General features: G+C 41.9%; 4 protein-coding genes and 1 long non-coding RNA gene across 11 annotated transcripts in view; 1 reads left to right on the plus strand and 4 right to left on the minus strand.

The window, feature by feature from the left end:
- LOC148131637 (uncharacterized) overlaps positions 1–1325 on the plus strand; it is a 65040-nt gene extending 63715 nt beyond the window's left edge. Inside the window, exon 2 of the long non-coding RNA XR_015747121.1 lies at positions 928–1325. This is a non-coding gene — a long non-coding RNA (uncharacterized LOC148131637). The remainder of the gene's footprint in view (positions 1–927) is intronic.
- LOC113425264 (uncharacterized) overlaps positions 1–18209 on the minus strand; it is a 96989-nt gene that overhangs the window by 60262 nt on the left and 18518 nt on the right. The window lies entirely within an intron of this gene.
- LOC113425266 (uncharacterized) overlaps positions 1–18209 on the minus strand; it is a 99479-nt gene that overhangs the window by 36585 nt on the left and 44685 nt on the right. The gene's annotated exons all lie outside the window — the stretch shown is intronic.
- The window catches only part of LOC113431860 (uncharacterized), an 82792-nt gene that overhangs the window by 19898 nt on the left and 44685 nt on the right, over positions 1–18209 (minus strand).
- Positions 9475–15294, minus strand: LOC113425259 (uncharacterized). Of its 5 annotated transcripts, none has more exons than XM_087953032.1 (3): positions 15093–15227; positions 13373–13502; positions 9475–12020 (listed from the first exon to the last, which is right to left on the minus strand). In XM_087953032.1, the coding sequence occupies exons 1-3, from the start codon at positions 15177–15179 to the stop codon at positions 10384–10386; spliced, it is 1854 nt and encodes a 617-aa protein (XP_087809158.1). In that variant the 5' UTR covers positions 15180–15227; the 3' UTR covers positions 9475–10383. The 5 variants fall into 5 exon arrangements, with proteins under 5 accessions (XP_087809158.1, XP_087809157.1, XP_087809160.1 ...); XM_087953031.1 differs by lacking the exon at positions 15093–15227 and adding an exon at positions 13936–14798; XM_087953034.1 differs by lacking the exons at positions 13373–13502; positions 15093–15227 and adding an exon at positions 15274–15294.

Raw genomic sequence — 18209 nt, forward strand, 5'->3', positions numbered from 1 at the left:
AATCATGAGAGGTTTTCCTGGCAGAGCAGTTCAAGGCATTGCTGCAGATTAAGGTCACTTATAAATTCAGCTGAGGAGGGAAATGAAAGGTTGGCAGCCTGGGACTTCAACTCGCCCTCTGCTTGCAGCTCTGACTTTGCCACCTGGAGAAAGGACAGGAGGAAAGACACTGGGCCCTCCTCAGTCTGGCTTCAGGCTGGGGCACATCACAAAAAGGCATTGCAATTCTCATTGACTTCTGGAGGGTGTGAGATAGAAGGGGTACAGTCATTATGTCCCTCGTAGACCTCTTTTAATACCATCGACCATGATACCCTTCTGGACAGGCTTTGGAGACAGGAAATGGGAGGAGTTTTATTACTGTGGTTCTTCTACCTCTATGCCCGGTTCCAGTCCATGTGGGTAGAAGAGGGTCCGAATCTTGACCCCTCCAATTTGCAGTACCTCAGGGCTCAAGCCTTTTGCTGCTGCTTGTTAACATCTACCTGAAACCACTAGGAGAAGCATCCATACTATGATACCCAATTATGTACAGGTAGTCTTGGACATGACATTTTGGTTAGTGACCATTTGAAGTTAGAACAGCCGTGAAAAGGTGACTTATGACTTACATTATGACCGTTTTTCACACTTACCACCATTGCAGCATCCCCATGTGTTGATGTATTCCCCGTTAGGAGAATGAGTGCACTCAGGGAAACATAGTGAGAGTGGTGATGAATAACACACAACCAGCACACAGATACACTGAATAGTAAAATGTAAGTTTTACTTCCAGTAAACGGGTAAACAAAGTCCAACCCACAGTCCAAATCATACATGGTTAAAGCAGTTAGTATTCAAAATAATCAGTCCAGGGATAATCCAAAAATGAAGTCCTTTTCTTTACCAGTATCATAAAGTTCAGTAAATAGAGTTTGCTAACAGTTGCAAGACTCACTGTCAGGTGGTGCTCCATTCAAAATTCAAGAAAGAAATACTTAGACTCTTTAGATTACAGAAAAGATATCTTTTACTGAAAATGAAGTGGTAGCATCAGTAGAATTCTGAATCTGAGAAATTAGACACGCAGATCACATATACAAAGTGATGGAAATGTCCCCACCCCCCATAGTTCAAATGATTCTTCCAATTAAAAGTTGTGAATATGATCATGTGGACATCTTCAGGTGGTGATGAGGCCTCTGTCTGTTGACCTTGGCATTTTTTGATAAAGAGTTGCAGATGCGCAGAGAAAAGAAAGCTAAGCGAGAAATAGAAACCTAAGCAGGAATTTATACTCCCCCCTCTCCTCATTTACACAACACAAGAATGTAACACCTCCAGCTATCTTCCCAGATGTTGCCCCCTCCTCCCCCCGTTACTTATGGCAGCCAAAAGATGCAAAGCAGTAGTAGAAGATCTTGAAGGCTGACACTCACAGCAATCCAAGCAGAATGACGATCAGGAAAATTATTTTTCTGCCGCAGAAAGAGACAGTGGTGGAACCATTACACCGGCTGCTGAATTAAAAAACTAAGTGATCATGGGGCCGAGAAGAAGCCATTGCATTTGCCAATGTTAAAAAACTTTTGTCATCAGACAGTATTCTAATTCAATTTTCTGAACATTTGCCGGTTGTGTTAACTTGTGATGCCTCTCCATTTGGGGTCGGGGCTGTCCTCAGCCACCGTTTGCCTAATGGGAATGAGGCACTTCTACTCAAGGACCCTGTCGGCAGCTGAAAGAAATTATAGCCAGCTCGAGAAGGAGGCGCTGGATGCATTAGCAGGGGTCAAGTGGTTTCACGAGTATGTCTCTGGCATTTGCACTACTCACATGACCCTGAGGATACAGATCAACTGCCAGGCGGCCTTAAGGACTCTTTCAAAGAATGCAAATGACCAGCTGTCTGCAAGGACTAGGAATCCTTCCATCCCCCACCATCAAGTCAGAGCTGAAGAAGCTTCTTGGATGAGAAGCAAAACGTCTTCAAAGAAAAACCAGAAAGTCCAGTTGCCTCCTGATAAAGCAGCTCTTGTCAGGGTCCCAAGTAACAGACCCAATGCAATCAAAACTCCGAGGCCAAGCTGCTCCTCAAAATCCAGATTTATTAGGCAGGTCATATTGGCACATCTGGTGAAAACCTAACTCTGAAGGTCCCTAAGTTTTCCCCACCCAAATTAAAAATCAAAGTTCTTCTCCCCAGTCCACATGTCCATCAACCAGGTTACAGTCCCAATTCCAGCTGGTTTCAGTCCACGCCTCCCCAGCACCTAGTGAGAATGTCTTTGCTTCCCAGGAGGATGAATTTTATTTTGGCTACAGATCCCCAGCTATCTCTCTTCCCTTGCACACCCAGGGCCCCGAGGGAAGATCCCGGAATCCAGTTGGGCCGTTTCTCCTCTGCTTCCCGCTCCTTTCCTCAGAGAACTTCCACCTTTTTGCCATCATTGCTAGGCATTTCTCTCTTTCAGCAGAGAAAAACATCAAGTAATGTTTCGGAAGAAATTTTGCCAGTAGAAAAGTGCGGATATATTGTGGAATCCGGATGAACTTTTTCCCCAGGAATTTGGATATTTTGGATGAGGCATAGAAAGCGCCCCTAAAACAAAAGGCTCCTTTTTGTTATTTTTTTATGAAGATTCTCATGGAATGAAATAGAAAATAAAGGTCATAGGGAAATGGGAAGGGGAAGTGTAGGGTGAAGGGGAAAAGTTTATTTTCAAGGAAGTAGAATGCAAAGTGAAATTTCAGCCTCAATTCTTCCTTCTACTGTTCATTCTTAGTAAATTTGGTACATTTCTATAACTAGCAATCCTAATCAGTAAATCCTATAGAGAAGGTTTCCCTTCCTTTTGCCTCAAGCACAAAGTCCAGAAGTGGTTTCCAGGTAGAAACACAGCTGGATCTTTCTTTTCTCTGGTCCAAACAGCTCATCTCGCCCTCTCAGCCCACTCCCTCATTTCTTCCGTCCATCCACCTTCAATCTTGGGGATGGAGGTATATTTCCAGTTTTATATATTAAGAATTCCTACTTGTGAGGACTTCCGGTGATGAGATATGGGCGAACGGAGGTGCTGAAGCTCGTTCTGGGTTTCACGCTATCTCCTCTTGCTGTTGGAGTGACCTTAGGGGTGCACGCACCTTGTAGAGAAGCGTGGCAGTGTGGGGAGACTCAAGTCGCGGTGTGGAAAAGGCGATTCTCATTGTGACATAGAGAAACCCTGTGGAGACCAACATCAAGAGACTGTCAGTAATAGCAGTCCTAAAGTCTTGATCGTTGCATACAAGAGGAAGCGAGTGAGTGACAGACTGTGGCGAACGAAGAGTGTGAGTGAAAGAATTTGCGATCCTGATTGAGCGTTGAATATTGGAGAATCTTAGTCGGAGCGAAGCCCCAAGAGCGGCCAAAGCAGATACGAGCGGCGGCGAAAGCGCTCGTGAGATGGAAGAGGGTAAGGACGCGAGTGATCGGACAGAGAAAATAAGAGAATCGGAGGAATCTGAGAGACTGACAATAATTGGGGGAGAAAAAAAAGAAAGAACAACAAATTTAATTTAAGGGAACTTTGAAAGATTTGAATTGTGGATTTTGGGGAAAATTGGAAGGACGAACTTGAGATGGGGGAAGACTTGAAGTAAGGAATTAAATCATCTTATTACAACTTTAAATATTCCACGGATGAAACTGAATAATTTACTGGTCTCTTTTTGGACTATTAGACTGGAGCTGTAGTAAGTGGAGATATGTTAAAGAAAGAGACTATTTGAATCTAAAAATTGACTTGTAAGACTTTTAAACGAAAGGAGAAACGGCTATAGTGGAAAGTGCAGTGAGACAGTGAAATCAGAGACATTACTCAGCAAGTCTGTGCTTCCGGTGTGTTCGGTGAAGGAATCTCGAAGAACACAACAATTATATTAAGACACTTTAAGTAAACGTAATTTATATATGATTTAATTGATACATTAGTAAATATTGAAGTTTATATTTGGTTATAACACACACAAAAAAGGAAGGTGATAATTAATTATTTAGGTATAGATATTTGATTATAGGCGTTGATTATAAGTGTTGAATTAAATAATTAATTGTGATTAATTGCAATTACTACAGATTAACTAATTAATTATTGTATAGCAAGGTTGATAGATCTCCATTTAGATTTGTAAGTATTTGAAATATTATTTCATAACACTATTTTGAGATTCGGGATTCTATAGCACTTATAGATATACAGGTTAATAGTATTTAAATTTAAATAGAGGAATTTGATATATTATTAAGATCTACAAATCCAGGTATCTGATTTAGAAATTAGCTTTAAAATTGTTCTGGAGAATATATATATTGACAAGAGAGGTTAATCCTGTAACATATCATATTAATTAGCGTAGTGGCCATTTATAGCTGATACTTCTCAATAGTGAATGTTAATTTGGGACAACATATTTAATATAATACAAAAACAAAAACAAATTTTACAAGAAATGACCTCTGTCACTAACACAACGCTTAAAACTGGAAAGAAGACTTCTTCAATACAAACAACTCCGATGCCATCACCCTCAGTGATGGCACAAAAGACAATTGAAGAAACTCTACCTGGAGAAAAACAACCTACCATCATGAATGTCAATATCCAATCGACCCTTCTTACTTTACAAGAGTCCATGCTGAAGTTTCAGGAAATAATGGTGAAAATCATACCAAAACAAGAGCTGATACAAATGAACTAAAAGAAGAGATGGGAAATTTAAAGGCAGAAATTAAATTAGACATCTTAAAGTTGGATCAAAAAATTGAAACAATACAGCAAGCACTAGAAAGGAATGAATTAACAATAAAGGAGGTTGAGAAAAGGACGGAACAAACGGAAAAGAAGCTGGAAATGGTTAGTGAACAATTAAGAAATGTGAGTAAAGAAAGGGACGACTCCTTGGTATATCTGGAAATGGACAAGGCTGCAGCAAATCTGAGATTCCAAAATATAATGGAATCTAAAGAAGAGGACTTAGAACAAGTGATGGCAGGAATATTAGCAGACCTATTGGAAAAGGTAAGGATGATATTCTGAAAGAGTTAGACAAAGTATATAGAGTGAGCACAAATTACACAAGATGACATAAACATCCAAAAGAGGTCCACGTGAGATTTGCCAGAAGGAGTTTGAGATATTATATACAAAATTTCTAGAGAAGAAACAATTACATATAAAGGAAAAGAAATCTTGGTGCTTAAAAAAATCCCAAGAAGAGTGAGAGAGCAGAGGCGAGATTATAAATTCATGGTGAACCAATTAAATCAAAAAGGTATTATATTCAGATGGCTAATCCCAGAGGGAATGCTAATCACTTGGAAAGAAAGAAAAATTAAAGTAGACTCCATGGAAAAAGCTCAAGAATTCTATGAACGATTGATAGGCCATGAAGAATCGAGTAGTAGAGACGAATTAGAAACGAATTCGCAAGATGACCAAGACTATCAAAAAAATAGAGATGGGAATCATAGGAATTCGAAAAACAAACATCAAGAGAGAGAAGAACCGAAGACGCACAATCAGCCACAAAGAGAGACAGGAGTAACTACAAGACAAAGAGCAAGAGTTAATTAGGTGATGGACGAAGAAAAGAAAATACTATCAATTAACATAAATGGCCTAAACTCTAGGATAAAAAGGAAAAGAATATTAACCAAATTAATTAAACAAAATGCAGATATAATATGTTTACAGGAAACTCATATAAGGAAGGAAGAAGAAAAATATCTAGAATGCCCCAAGCTAGGGAAGTTGTACACGTCGCCAGCAGATTTTAGGAAAAAGAAAGGGATAGCAGTATATGTGAAAGACGATATGAAAGCAGAGCCAATTTGGATAGACCCCAATGGAAGAATTCTGGTGTTACAAATTTGGATTAAATCAATTCCAATTCTTCTAGTGGTAATTTATGCCCCTAACGATAACCAAAAGGAATTTTTTAAACAATTACATGGGAAAATAGTGGAATTAGATAAAAGGAATATTTGTATCTTGGGGGATTTCAGTGCTATTGTGGACCACCAGAAAGATCACAGTAGTGGGGGGGGGGGGAGAAGAAGAAAAAGAGAACTACCGAAAACATGTGAAGAAATGATGATTGAACTAAATTTGATAGATATGTGGAGGAAATTGAACCCTGAGAAAAAGCAATTTACATTTTACTCCAGTCCTCACCAATCATGGACACGAATCGATATGGTGTGGATGAATGGTGAATTAGTAAATGAATTAAAAGAGACTGAAATTTTACCAAACGAATGGGCAGATCACAATCCGATTCAGATAGTGTGAAAAGGTAGGAAGAAACCAAGGAAAAGGTGGACCCTAAATACACAGCTAATTAAAGAGAAAGAGTTTATGAATAGACTTGACGAGGAATTAGACTATTTTTTAAAAGAAAATAATAATGAGGCAACTACGAAACAGAATATTTGGGATACAATGTAGGCAATAATAAGAGGCACAACGATATCATACACTGCTAAAAGAAATAAAGAAAAATATGCCCAACAAAATAAATTAGAACAAAGAATCAAAGAATTGGAAATTCAGCTGCAAAACACCCCAAAAGATTGTAAATTGAAAAAACAGATGATAATAACCAAACATAAATTAAATTTAATCGAACAAGAAGGAATGGCTTCAAAGTTGAATACAGCCAGACAGATATTTTTTGAACAGGCCAATAAACCAGGAAGGTGGTTGGCCTACAAACTTAAAAAAGAAAAACAAAAAAGATTGATCTACCAATTAATAGATGAGAACGGGGATGCCCAACAAGGGATAGAACAGAAAAAAGAAATTGCATGTAAATTTTTTGAAGATCTTTATAAAATGAGGACATGATAAGAAACTATTTGGGTATTACTAAAGATAAAATGATCAAGGAGGAGATGAAGGAAATGTTAACTAGAGACATTACGTGGCCCGAGTTAAAAGTAGCAATAGAAAACCAAAAGAACAATAAAACCCCAGGACCCGATGGGATACCAGGGGAACTTTATAAGAAAATAGGAGAACAAATAGGACCTCTCATGGTGGAAGTATATAATGAGGTCCTACTAGCAGCAAGAATGCCAGATTCATGGAAGGAGACACTGATATCGTTGATTCCAAAAGAAGATTCAGATTTACGACTTATACAAAATTATAGACCAATTTCCCTGTTAAATACTGATTATAAAATATTTACCACAATTATAGCAAATAGATTGAAAAAAATATTGAATGAACATATATATAAAGATCAAAACGGATTTCTTCCCAATAGACAAATTAGGAATAATTTAAGAATAGTATGAAATGTTTTGGAATACTACGAAGCCCACCCGGAAAAACAAATAGCCCTTGTATTCTTGGATGCACAGAAGGCCTTTGACAATCTAAATTGGCAATTCCTAATCCAACAAATTTACAATATGAATTTAGGCACTAAATTTGAAAACATCGTGACTACAATTTATGATTCACAAAAGGCGAATATTATAATTAATGGAGAGTACACATGCTCAATAAAAATAGAGAAAGGAATCAGGCAGGGATGTCCATGATCTCCCCTGCTCTTCATATTATCTTTGGAAACATTGTTTACACAAATTAGACAGAACCCAGGAATAAAAGGACTAACAATTAAAAAAGAAGAATATGAACTCCAGTCATTTGCGGATGATATGGTATTTTTCATAGAGGAACCAATTGAAACAGGTCAAGAACTATTGAAAGAGTTAGATCAATTTGGGGAAGTTGCAGGACTTAAAATTAATAGGGAAAAAACAAAATTAATAACTAAAAATTTAACAGAAAAACAAAAACTAAAATTGGAAAGGATAATGGGACTACAAATAGTAAAAAAAGTTAAATACTTAGGAATTTGGTTCACGGCTCAATGCAAAACTCTAATGGAAAATAATTATAATAAATTATTACAGCAAGTCAAAAAAGATTTAGAGATATGGGTTAAATTGCAAATCTCCCTATTAGGGATGATTGCCACTATAAAAATGAACATTCTGCCCAAATTTATTTACTTATTCCAAACAATACCAATAAAAATACATAAAAATTACTTTGTGGAACTTAACAAGATAATTACTAAATTTATTTGGCAAGGGAAAAAACCGAGGATAAACCTAAAGGCAATGCAAGATATGAAGTGCAGGGAAGGTATGGCACTCCCAAATTGGGAATTATACTATAGTGCAGCCTCATTACTTTGGTTGAAAGAGTGGGTAAATCTGTCGAATAAAAGAATCTTATTTCTAGAAGGCCACGATTTACAGAGGGGATGGCACGCATTTTTATGGGACACTGGAAAAGTTAAGCAGAAGTATTTCCACAAACATATAATTAGAGATTCCTTATTGGCTAATTGGAACAAAATAAAAAAAATATTATTTAAAAATTCCAATCTGGATCTCAACGATGGAGGCGATGATACATCCAAATAATCTAGATCTTAATAAAATGATAAAATACAAAAACCTTCCTGATGCGCAAGGAACTTTAAAATCATGGCAAGATCTCCAAGAACAAGGGCTACAAGTAGACCGGTGGGTTTATTTGCAAATTCAAAATAGATATAGCCAGGACAAGAAAAAATTTGGAATTTGGAATGGAGGTATATTTCCAGTTTTATATATTAAGAATTCCTACTTGTACTAGCTTGTACAGTAATAAAGTTCCAATTTTTATTTAAAGTTCTTTAGCCAGTAATCCTAAAAGGTCAATCTCTGGTTTTCAATAGATGCAGAGAGATAACTCACATTTGCACACACACACACAAAAAACCTAGGAAGGAGATGAAAAAGAGACAACTCCTCTCCAACAGCCAATAGATAAGCAGGGATCAGCACCAGACAAACAAACAGGCAGAAAACAATCCTCCAATCAGGGAACCATCCAGGAGGGAACTACACAATCTCTGGCAGAGCATCTAACAGGCAGCCAATCCCCCCTCTCTTTTGCACTGAGGATGTTACCTAGCTGAGTAATGAAATGTCTCCAAGCAAACCAAACATCGAGGGCCCCAACGACACCAGAGTTTAACCCAACCTCCAGATATTCTCTTCTGTGGACTACAGTCTCTTTCAAATGCCTGCCCCAGGACTACAAATCCCATCTTCCTCAGTTGACCCCAAGGCTTGTCCATTTCCCTCTCCTTCTCCCCCCTCTCCCAATCTTGATCAACTGGATTCTTTGTGGTTCACAACATCCACCTGGTACAAGCAGCTTCTCCTTCCTCCCCTCTGAACCCCCAGAAAATGTCAGTTCCCTCTTGTGGAAGGAGGGACCACACACTCCACCTTCCGCTGAGCGTCCAAAATTCAGGGATGGAGGGAATTTATCTGACCCAGTTACCTAGTTTGGTAATTCAATGTCTCCAAGGAAACAACCAAGCTCAGTAGCCCCTAAGGACCCCAGAGTTGAACTAAGCTCCAAATAATCTCTCCTGTTGCAATAGGATAGGATAGAATTCTTTATTGGCCAAGTGTGATTGGGCACAAAAGGAATTTGTCTTTGGAGCATAAGCTCTCAGTGTACATAAAGAAAAAATAAAATACACTCATCAAGAATCACAAGATACAACACTTAGTGATAGTCATAGGTTACTAAAAAGCAATCAAATCATAGTAGGGAACAAATAAAACAATGTAAATTGTAAAGATACAAGCGACACGGTTATAGTCATAAGTTGGAAGAGATGGGTAACAGGAAGGATGAGAAGAACTTACTAAGGCTTTATAAAATGGTACTAATACTTCACGTGATTTTGATTCTATGCTTCTGTTTATACAATCAAGGATTATATTAGCTTGTTTGGCTGCTGCCGCACACACGTGACTCATGTTTAAGAGATCCATTCGGACTCCCAAGGTCCCTCTCATAGTTACTGTTTTTGAGCCAGGTTTCTGTAATCTGTTTTAACTGCCCAGGTGTAAAATCTTACTTTTCTCCACATTAAGTTTCATTTTGTTGGATTCAACCTTGTCTCATTTCGATCAGAAAGGCACAATATGCACACACATACAAATCTATAGAGACATGGTGGGTCAGTGGTTAGAATGCAGTACTACAGAGGCTGATTGTCCACAGCCAGGAGTTGGATCCTGACCAGTTCATGGTTGATTCAGTCTTTCATCCTTCTGAGGTCCCTAAAATGAGGACCCAGATTGCTGGGGACCATATGCTGACTTTATAAACTGCTCAGAAAGTATGGTAAAGCATTGTGGAGTAGTATATAGGTCTAAGCGGAATTGCTATTGCTATATTTCTCCCAAGCATGGATCCTTTTATGAGAAGTAAGATGACCATTGTGAACAAAACTATCTCCACATACCATGCATTTATATGGCTTCTCTTCTCAGTGGATCTTTTTGTGTCTTCTAAGATCACTGCCACGAGTAAACATCTTTTCACACTCCATGCATTTATATGGTTTCTCCCCTGTGTGGCTTCTTTTATGGGAAATAAGATTACATTTATGAGCAAAGGTCTTTCCACATTCCATGCATTTAAATGGCCTCTCTCCTGAGTGGATCTTTTTGTGGTTTCTAAGACCACTGCCACGAGTAAACGTCTTTCCACACTCCATGCATTTAAACGGCTTCTCCCCTGTGTGGCCTCTTTTATGAGAAATAAGATCACCTTTTTGAGCAAAGGTCTTTCCACACTCCATGCATTGATATGGCTTCTCCCCTGTGTGGATCATCTTATGAGAAATAAGATGACCTATTTGACCAAATGACTTTCCACATTCCATGCATTTATATGGTTTCTCCCCTGTGTGGCTTCTTTTATGAGAAATAAGATAACCTTTTTGAACAAAGGTCTTTCCACACTCCATGCATTTATACGGTTTCTCCCCTGTGTGGATCCTTTCATGGGAAGTAAGTGCACTGCTCTGAGCAAAGGTCTTTCCACATTCCATGCATTTATATGGTTTCTCTCCTGAGTGGATCTTTTTGTGGCCACTAAGGCCACTACTATAAGCAAAGGTCTTTCCACACTCCATGCATTTATACGGCTTCTCCCCTGTGTGGATTATCTTATGGGAAATAAGATTACCTTTTTGAGCAAAGGTCTTTCCACACTCCATGCATTTAAAAGGCTTCTCCCCGGTGTGGATCCTTTTGTGTATTTTTAGCTCACTGTTATGACCAAACATCTTTCCACACTCCATGCATTTATACGGCTTCTCCCCTGTGTGGATCCTTTCGTGGGAAGTAAGTGTACTGCTATGAACAAAGGTCTTTCCACACTCCATGCATTTATACGGCTTCTCCCCAGTGTGGATCATCTTATGTGAAATAAGATTACCTCTTTGAGCAAAGGTCTTTCCACACTCTATGCATTCAAATGGTTTCTCCCCTGTGTGGATCATCTTATGGGAAATAAGATTACCTCTTTGAGCAAAGGTCTTTCCACACTCTATGCATTTATATGGTTTATCCCCTGTGTGGATCGTCTTGTGGGAAATAAGATTACCTCTTTGAGCAAAGGTCTTTCCACACTCCATGCATTTGTAGAGCTTCTCTCCTGTGTGGATCCTTTCATGGGAAGTAAGTTCCCTGCTTGTTCTAAAACATTTTCCACATTCCAAACATTTATAAGGCTTCTCTTTTGTGTCAATCACTTTTTGAGATGTAAGGAAGTTATTCCCAAGAGAAAGACTTAATGTCCCAGTGTAATTCTGTCCGTTGTGTCTTCTTATAGCATCTTCTCTTTTGTTTTGGGTTAAATAGTGTTCATTTACTTGTACTTCAGCTTTGATTAGCTTCATACTTTTCCCAGTATATTTTTTCCTTATTTTCTCTTGTTGGACAAGAAAGTCTTGCATCGGAGCATCACTGGAAGATGAGCTTTCCTGGTTGCAATTCTTTGACTCGTTTCTCTTGTGGCTTTCAAATTCCATTTGAATTCCAAACTTCTCAGTTCCATCTTTAGCATTGATCACTTGGAACACTTCACAGGAATCTTGATTCTCCTGCACATTATTACCTTCAAAGCAAAAGGGAAATGAAAATGAGAACAAGGTTAGAGAAAAAGATCAAAGTATAGCAAGTCAAGTGAATTTCCTTCTGAATTTCTCCGAAATTCCATTAGGTTGTATATTTGCATGCCTACAGTGGTGTTATATAGACATGATGGTTTCTATATTCATGAGTCATGAAATCTTTGAAAATATCCAAAAACATCTCTTTCTTTACAATTATCTCTATATATGCAAATCTCACTCAGAGTCAGTTTTGAATTAAGGAATGGAATAGAATAACGGAAGGGACCTTGGAGGTCTTCTAGTCCAATCCCCTGCTTAGGCAGGAAACCCTACACCACTTCAGACAAATGGTTATCCAACATCTTCTTAAACATTTCCAGTGTTGCGGCATTCACAACTTCTGGAGGCAAGTTGTTCCACTCATTAATTGTTCTAACTGTCAGGAAATTTCTCCTTAGTTCTAAGTTCTCTCCTTGATTAGTTTCCATCCATTGCTTCTTGTCCTGCCCTCAGTTGCTTTGGATCCACTGATGGTCCGCGAGAAAATTTTGGTGGTCTGTAGAGAAATGTCACCCTCAAAGCAATTAATCCAGGCTGTGTGGGAACATAAGTCTTGCGTAGCTTGCATTGTGAACAACAGGAGGTAGTGAGGAGGGGGGGGGAATGTGGAAGGGGGGAACTTGCCAGACGTGCCCCACACACCTGGCCTGGCCACCCGGCTGCTTCTTTCCACTTCTTTCTTCTTCTGCTTTTGGCTGCACACAAGGAAAGCAGCAAAAGTCTTACTTTCTCTCCCCCAAACACCATCAGAAATGAGTCTTTGGGACCGTGCAAGGCATTCTGCTCGCGGTGTATGGGGGAGAGAAAGAAAGACTTCTGCTGCTTTCCTTGCATGAAGCCAAAAGTCTCTCTCTCTCCCCCTGAGAACACTGGAGACTGTATCCTGCAATCCCAAATAAAGGATGATCGATCAGTAGGAAAACGGGGTGGGGAATTTTCCTACAGACTTTTTTGGGGATTTTCTCAGGGTCTCTGGTCTGTGGAATTTAAAATTATGAGTTTGGTGGTCCCTGAGGTCCAAAAGGTTAGCAACCCCTGCTCCAGGGGACACATAAAAGCACACCTCGTTCTTTTCAGCTTCCACAGGTAAATTCAAATAGAAATGGAAAAATACAGATAACAAATGGCACAGAAAGCATCTAAGCAAAGAGACGTTGACTTTTTCCTTCCTTGGAGCATGACAAGGCCAGATTCTTTCCTTCTCCCTCCCAGGAGACAATATCTGATCAGTGGTTTTTTAATAAAAAAAACTAACTATAATCTCTCTTTTGATTGGGGAGTAGAAAACTCTTACCCAGAGAGACCACATTCCTATGGTTTTCAAGCATGACTTCCGAATGCAGCACTTTCTGGTCAGGATTCAGCTGAGACCATTCCTCCTCAGAGAAATACACAGCCACCTCCTCGAAGGACACCAGACCCTCCTGGACACAGAAAAAAGAACAGAACAGGAGGATTCACAAGATCTGTTCATCTTCATCATTGATTTAGACAAGAGGATAGAAGGGGAACTCATCCGATTTGCCAACAAGACCAAATTGACAGGAATACCAACACTCCAGAAGATAAGCTCGAGATATAGAAGGATTGACAGATTGGGCCCCATCTAACAAAACTAAATCAACAGTGAGAAATGTAAGGTTCTACATTTAGGAAAGAAAAACCAAATGCACAGGCATAGAATAGGTGATACCTGGATCAACGGTAGTAAGTGCAACAGGGATCTTGGAGTCCTAGTGGACAACCACTTAAACCTGAGTCAACAGTTTGCTACATTTGCCCCCCACCCCAAAACCCCAACAGAATCATAGGCTGCATTAAGAGGGATAGAATCAAGATGACATGAAGTGTTAGTACCACTTCATAATGCCTTGGTAAGACCACACTTGGAATATTGCATGCAGTTTTGGTTGCCAGATATAAAAAAGATCTTGAGACTCTAGAAAGAGTGCAGAGAAGAGCAACAAAAATTATTAGTGGTCTGGAGACTAAAACATATAAAGAACAGTTGCTGGAATTGGGTATGTCGAGTTTCATGAAAAGGAGGACAAGGGGGTGACATGATAGCAGTGTTCTACGAAGCAATGGATGGAAACTATTCAAGGAGAGAACCAACCTACAAGTAAAGAGAAATTTCCTGACAGTGAGAACAATTAATCAGTGGAAGGACTTCCCTCCAGAAATTGTAGGTGCTCCAACACTGTTGGTGTTTATGAACAAATTGCACAGCGATTTATCTGAAATGTTATAGGGCTTCCTGTCTTAGCAGGGGGTTGGACTAGAAGACCTCCAAGATCCCTACCAACTCTGTTATTCTGTTCCATTGTTCCCAAATTCCCAAAGCAGAGATATGCACTAAGTTAAATGGCTGTGCGTGGCAGAAGAACACATTTTAGGTGAGCAAATGGGCAAATCTGAAAATTGCTTTCAGTGAAGAAATATTTGGGGAAGTTTTATCAAGTTCATCGATTCTGCAAAACATTCAGTGCCTTTCAGCAAAGTAATCCCACTTCTGGATCAACTGATCTATCGCTCTGTCTATCGTTGATTGACCTAGTAGTCTGAGCCACTGGCTGAAAGGAAGAAAGCAAAGAAGAGAAAATTCCCCGGGAAAGTCATTTCTCAGCTGTTGCAAAGCAGGAATGTTTGGTCTCCTAAGCGAGGCGCAAATCAGAGGACTGGAAATTTGTTTTGTAGCCAAAGTACCAGTCCTTCTGCTCTCTTCCTCCCCCCCCCCGGGAATCCTGGCTTTCAAAGGCTGCCGAGGGCTCCGAGGTTCTGAATCTCGGAGGGAGAGAAAAACCGACGCCTAGGATCAGCCCCTGGACCCCCTTCCCCCAACCTGCCCGCAGTCGAAGCGGCTCCTCCCAGCGCAGGGCCCAGGCCACCCACCCCAGCAGGGCCGGGAAGGATGCAGCTGAAGAGGCCGCGACCGCCCCCCCGCTTCTCTCCCCTCCGGAGACAGGATCGGGCCCTCGGGGAGCCCGATGCGAATCCTGCCTCCTCCTCCTCACCCGGCTTCTCTCATCTCCTGCTGGACCTACGCCAGGCCTGCCCTCCCCTCCCCCCCGCTTCGCATGGAGAGGGCGGCTGGGGAGCATGGGACCCGGGAACAGCCCCACCTCACCCGGGGCACGTCTGGATGTCCCCCTCCCGTCAGACTCTCCCGCAGCCTCTCCGCCTCCTGCGGCGCACCACGGTCGAAGAGAGCGAGTGCGGTGTCCTAGAGAGGCTCAGTGATGTCACTTCCTCCACCCCCTCCGCTGGAAAGGCAGCCGTGACTTTCGCCCTCCAGTGTCCCAATGGGGAAGCGCCTAGAGTTCCCTTCCCTTGATGGAGGGCGCCCCCTGGGGGATTTGGGGCAAAGTGCCCTGATGCTAGAAAGGGCGGGAAAGAAGAGCGGATGGGAGGGGGAAGGGAGGGGGCAGGGATGATGGGTTTGGGAGTAGAGAGAAAGGCCCCTCTCCATGGTTCCCTGTCAGACAAAGGCTTCTACGTCTGTGCTTCTTTCCCCCCTTTTATATGATCTCAAATGCCTCGAAGGAGGTTTTCGTCTTTCTTCTGTGGCTTTTCTAGAGCGGTTTGGTTATTTCTTATCTATTAAGTGCAACTCCACCTCCACCTCTTTCATTAGGTCCACTTCTATATTTATTTAGAGAAGAGAAGAGAGAAATCTTATTTGTGAAAATCCCTGATATATTGGAAGATGCCCCCATGTCTCCCCTCGTCCTTCTTTTCCTCAGACCAGACATACGCAGTTCCAGCAACCGTTTTTTAAAATATCTTTGAGCCTCCATCTTTGTTGCTCTTCTCTGCATTCTTTCTGGAGTCTCAAGATCTTCTTTATTGATTTATTATACAAATCACAAAGAAAAATAGAAATAGGAAATTGAGGGAAGGAGAAAGAGGGGAAAAGAAAGTCTAAGGCACCAGAAAAAGAAAAAAAAAGATGCTGACTTCTTTTTAGCAGTGCAAGATTTAAAAAAAACAAAAACATTCCAGCTGACAATTCAGTTTAACGGACAAAAGCAAAGTCATTTTGGGTCTCTTTCTTTTGAACCCTTTAAATGTAAAAAATATTCCATTTAATGGCTGGAGAAGGAAACTCCCCTTTGTGGCTGAGTGAAGGACGCTCCTGCCTGAGGGGATCTGCGCTCTGATTGGTTGCTGTGGGTGGAAAGGGGGCGTTTCCCTTTTTTCCTGCCTTTTTCTTCTCCGGCTGCTTGAGATTTACCTCAGGATGTTCCCGACTGTCTTTCTCTGCTGCGAATGTTAAATCCATTTATATTGATATAAAATTACAAGTTTCTCTCCGTGTCTCCCGCTTCCTTTGGGAAGCAGCTGCGTGATTCCCCCATATTAAATCTCAGTTGCACCTGCCAGTCGTGGGTTCCTATTTTACCCCATGAAAGTGAAAGGAAAATCAGGTCCAGGTCCAAGACGGGAAGAAAATGGAGGCTGCGTAAGAAAGGAGGTCAATTGATGGGCAGAACCGAGAACAGCCTGCAGTTGGAATATAACAGAGCTGGAAGGGACCTGGGAGGTCTTCAACTCCAGCCCCCTGCTCGGGCAGGAGAACCTCCAGCATTCCAGACAAGGGGCTGCCCAGTCTCTTCTTCAAGGCGTGACGGAGCGTCCATAACTTCTGGTGGCAAGGAGTCCCACCGGCTGATTGTCCTCCCCGTCAGGCAGTTTCTCTCCAGTTCTCCGTCGCTTCTTATCGCCCGGGAGAGTCTTCACCCGTTGCTTCCCGTCTTCTAACGCTTCGGAGGGGAGCTTGGCCCCCTCTCTCTCCTCTGGGGCAGCCCCCCAAATCCTCTCCTGAGGCAGCCGGGAAAGGAGCCGGACGAGCCAAGGATTTTCGGGGCGTTTTCGCCGCGTGTGGTGATCCGGAGGCTCCTTTTGGGGGCGTTTCATCCTCTGAGGAGGCGGTCAGGGCTGAAGCAAGGGAGATGCGGGTTTCAAGGAGGGGAATCGCCTTCTTCTGCCCCGAAGCGAAGCGGCGCCTGTCCCTGGTTTAGCGGAAAGTTTTCCGGGGCTTCCCTTCGGATTGGGGGTGTCTGTGGGTGATCCCCGACTTCCCCTCGCTACCTCCCCCCCGTCATCCAGTACAGCAGCTCTTCCTACGGCGGAATCTACGATGAAATGAGCACGTGTGTGTGTGTGTCTGTGTCAGGGGAGGAATGGGAGGAAGCGTTTTTATCGGAGGGGCCAGAACGAGCTGAAGCACCAATGGGAATTCTCCCTGCTGCAGTGTCATCGGTCTCTGGGCAGAGTCCTGAAGGAGCTGAAGGAGAGGGGAGAGTTCGGCGCAGAAAGCGAAAGTGAGGGTAATCACTTCAGTCTTGGGGGCTGCAGTTCAAGGGGGGATTCATTCATTCAAGGGATTCAACTCTGTGGGGAACATCCACTTTCTTTGCTCTCTTCACGATTCTCAACTAGACTCTTGTTAAAAATTTTGCATCCCACTCCTGGCTGTCAGCCTTAGAAGCCATATATTACTTGGGAGCTTGGAGGCTGCCACATTTTTCTGCCTGGGAAATTGGGGAGGGGGGATTTCATAGAGAGGTGGAAGATTAGACACAACAAAATTCTTCTCTAGAAGTAAAGGACGTGTTAGTCTGCACCTGGAGAGGAGTGGCTCAAGGAATGTCTCCATTGGGACTGTATCTATTGGATCATGTGACTCAGGGAAGGTGGAAGAGAAGGAGACTACTGAAGAAGGGGCCGTGGGTACGGATACCGGGGTAATTGTCAAGAACCGGTATTCTTCCTCTGAAGAAGTGGTGAGAGCCATTGAAGCTGCGGAAGCAGAGCAAAGGCAAGGAATTTGGCCCAAGGATCTGGAGTCCTGGAAGCTTTGTCAGACTGATCCAGTTCCAGAGATGGGACCCAAGATGAGGTCACTTGAGTAGTGACTGGCCATCAGCCCACTGAGATCAGCCCACGGTCCCCAATGGAGAGAGGCAAGACCTTTGGAATCTGACAACTCCTGGGACTGAAACCTGCTGCCTCCCTCACACAGCCAATCTTTGACAAGTCTCCCAGAGTGCTTTGAGTGCTTAGAGGTCAGAAGTTATGCCCCACGAACCCAAGCGGGCCCACCAAGATGGATTGAGTTCAAAACCATG

This window comes from Notechis scutatus, chromosome 2 (genome assembly GCF_049901735.1).
Source record: "Notechis scutatus isolate UNSWTSFEM ecotype Mainland chromosome 2, rNotScu1.2, whole genome shotgun sequence".
Lineage (NCBI taxonomy): Eukaryota > Metazoa > Chordata > Lepidosauria > Squamata > Elapidae > Notechis > Notechis scutatus.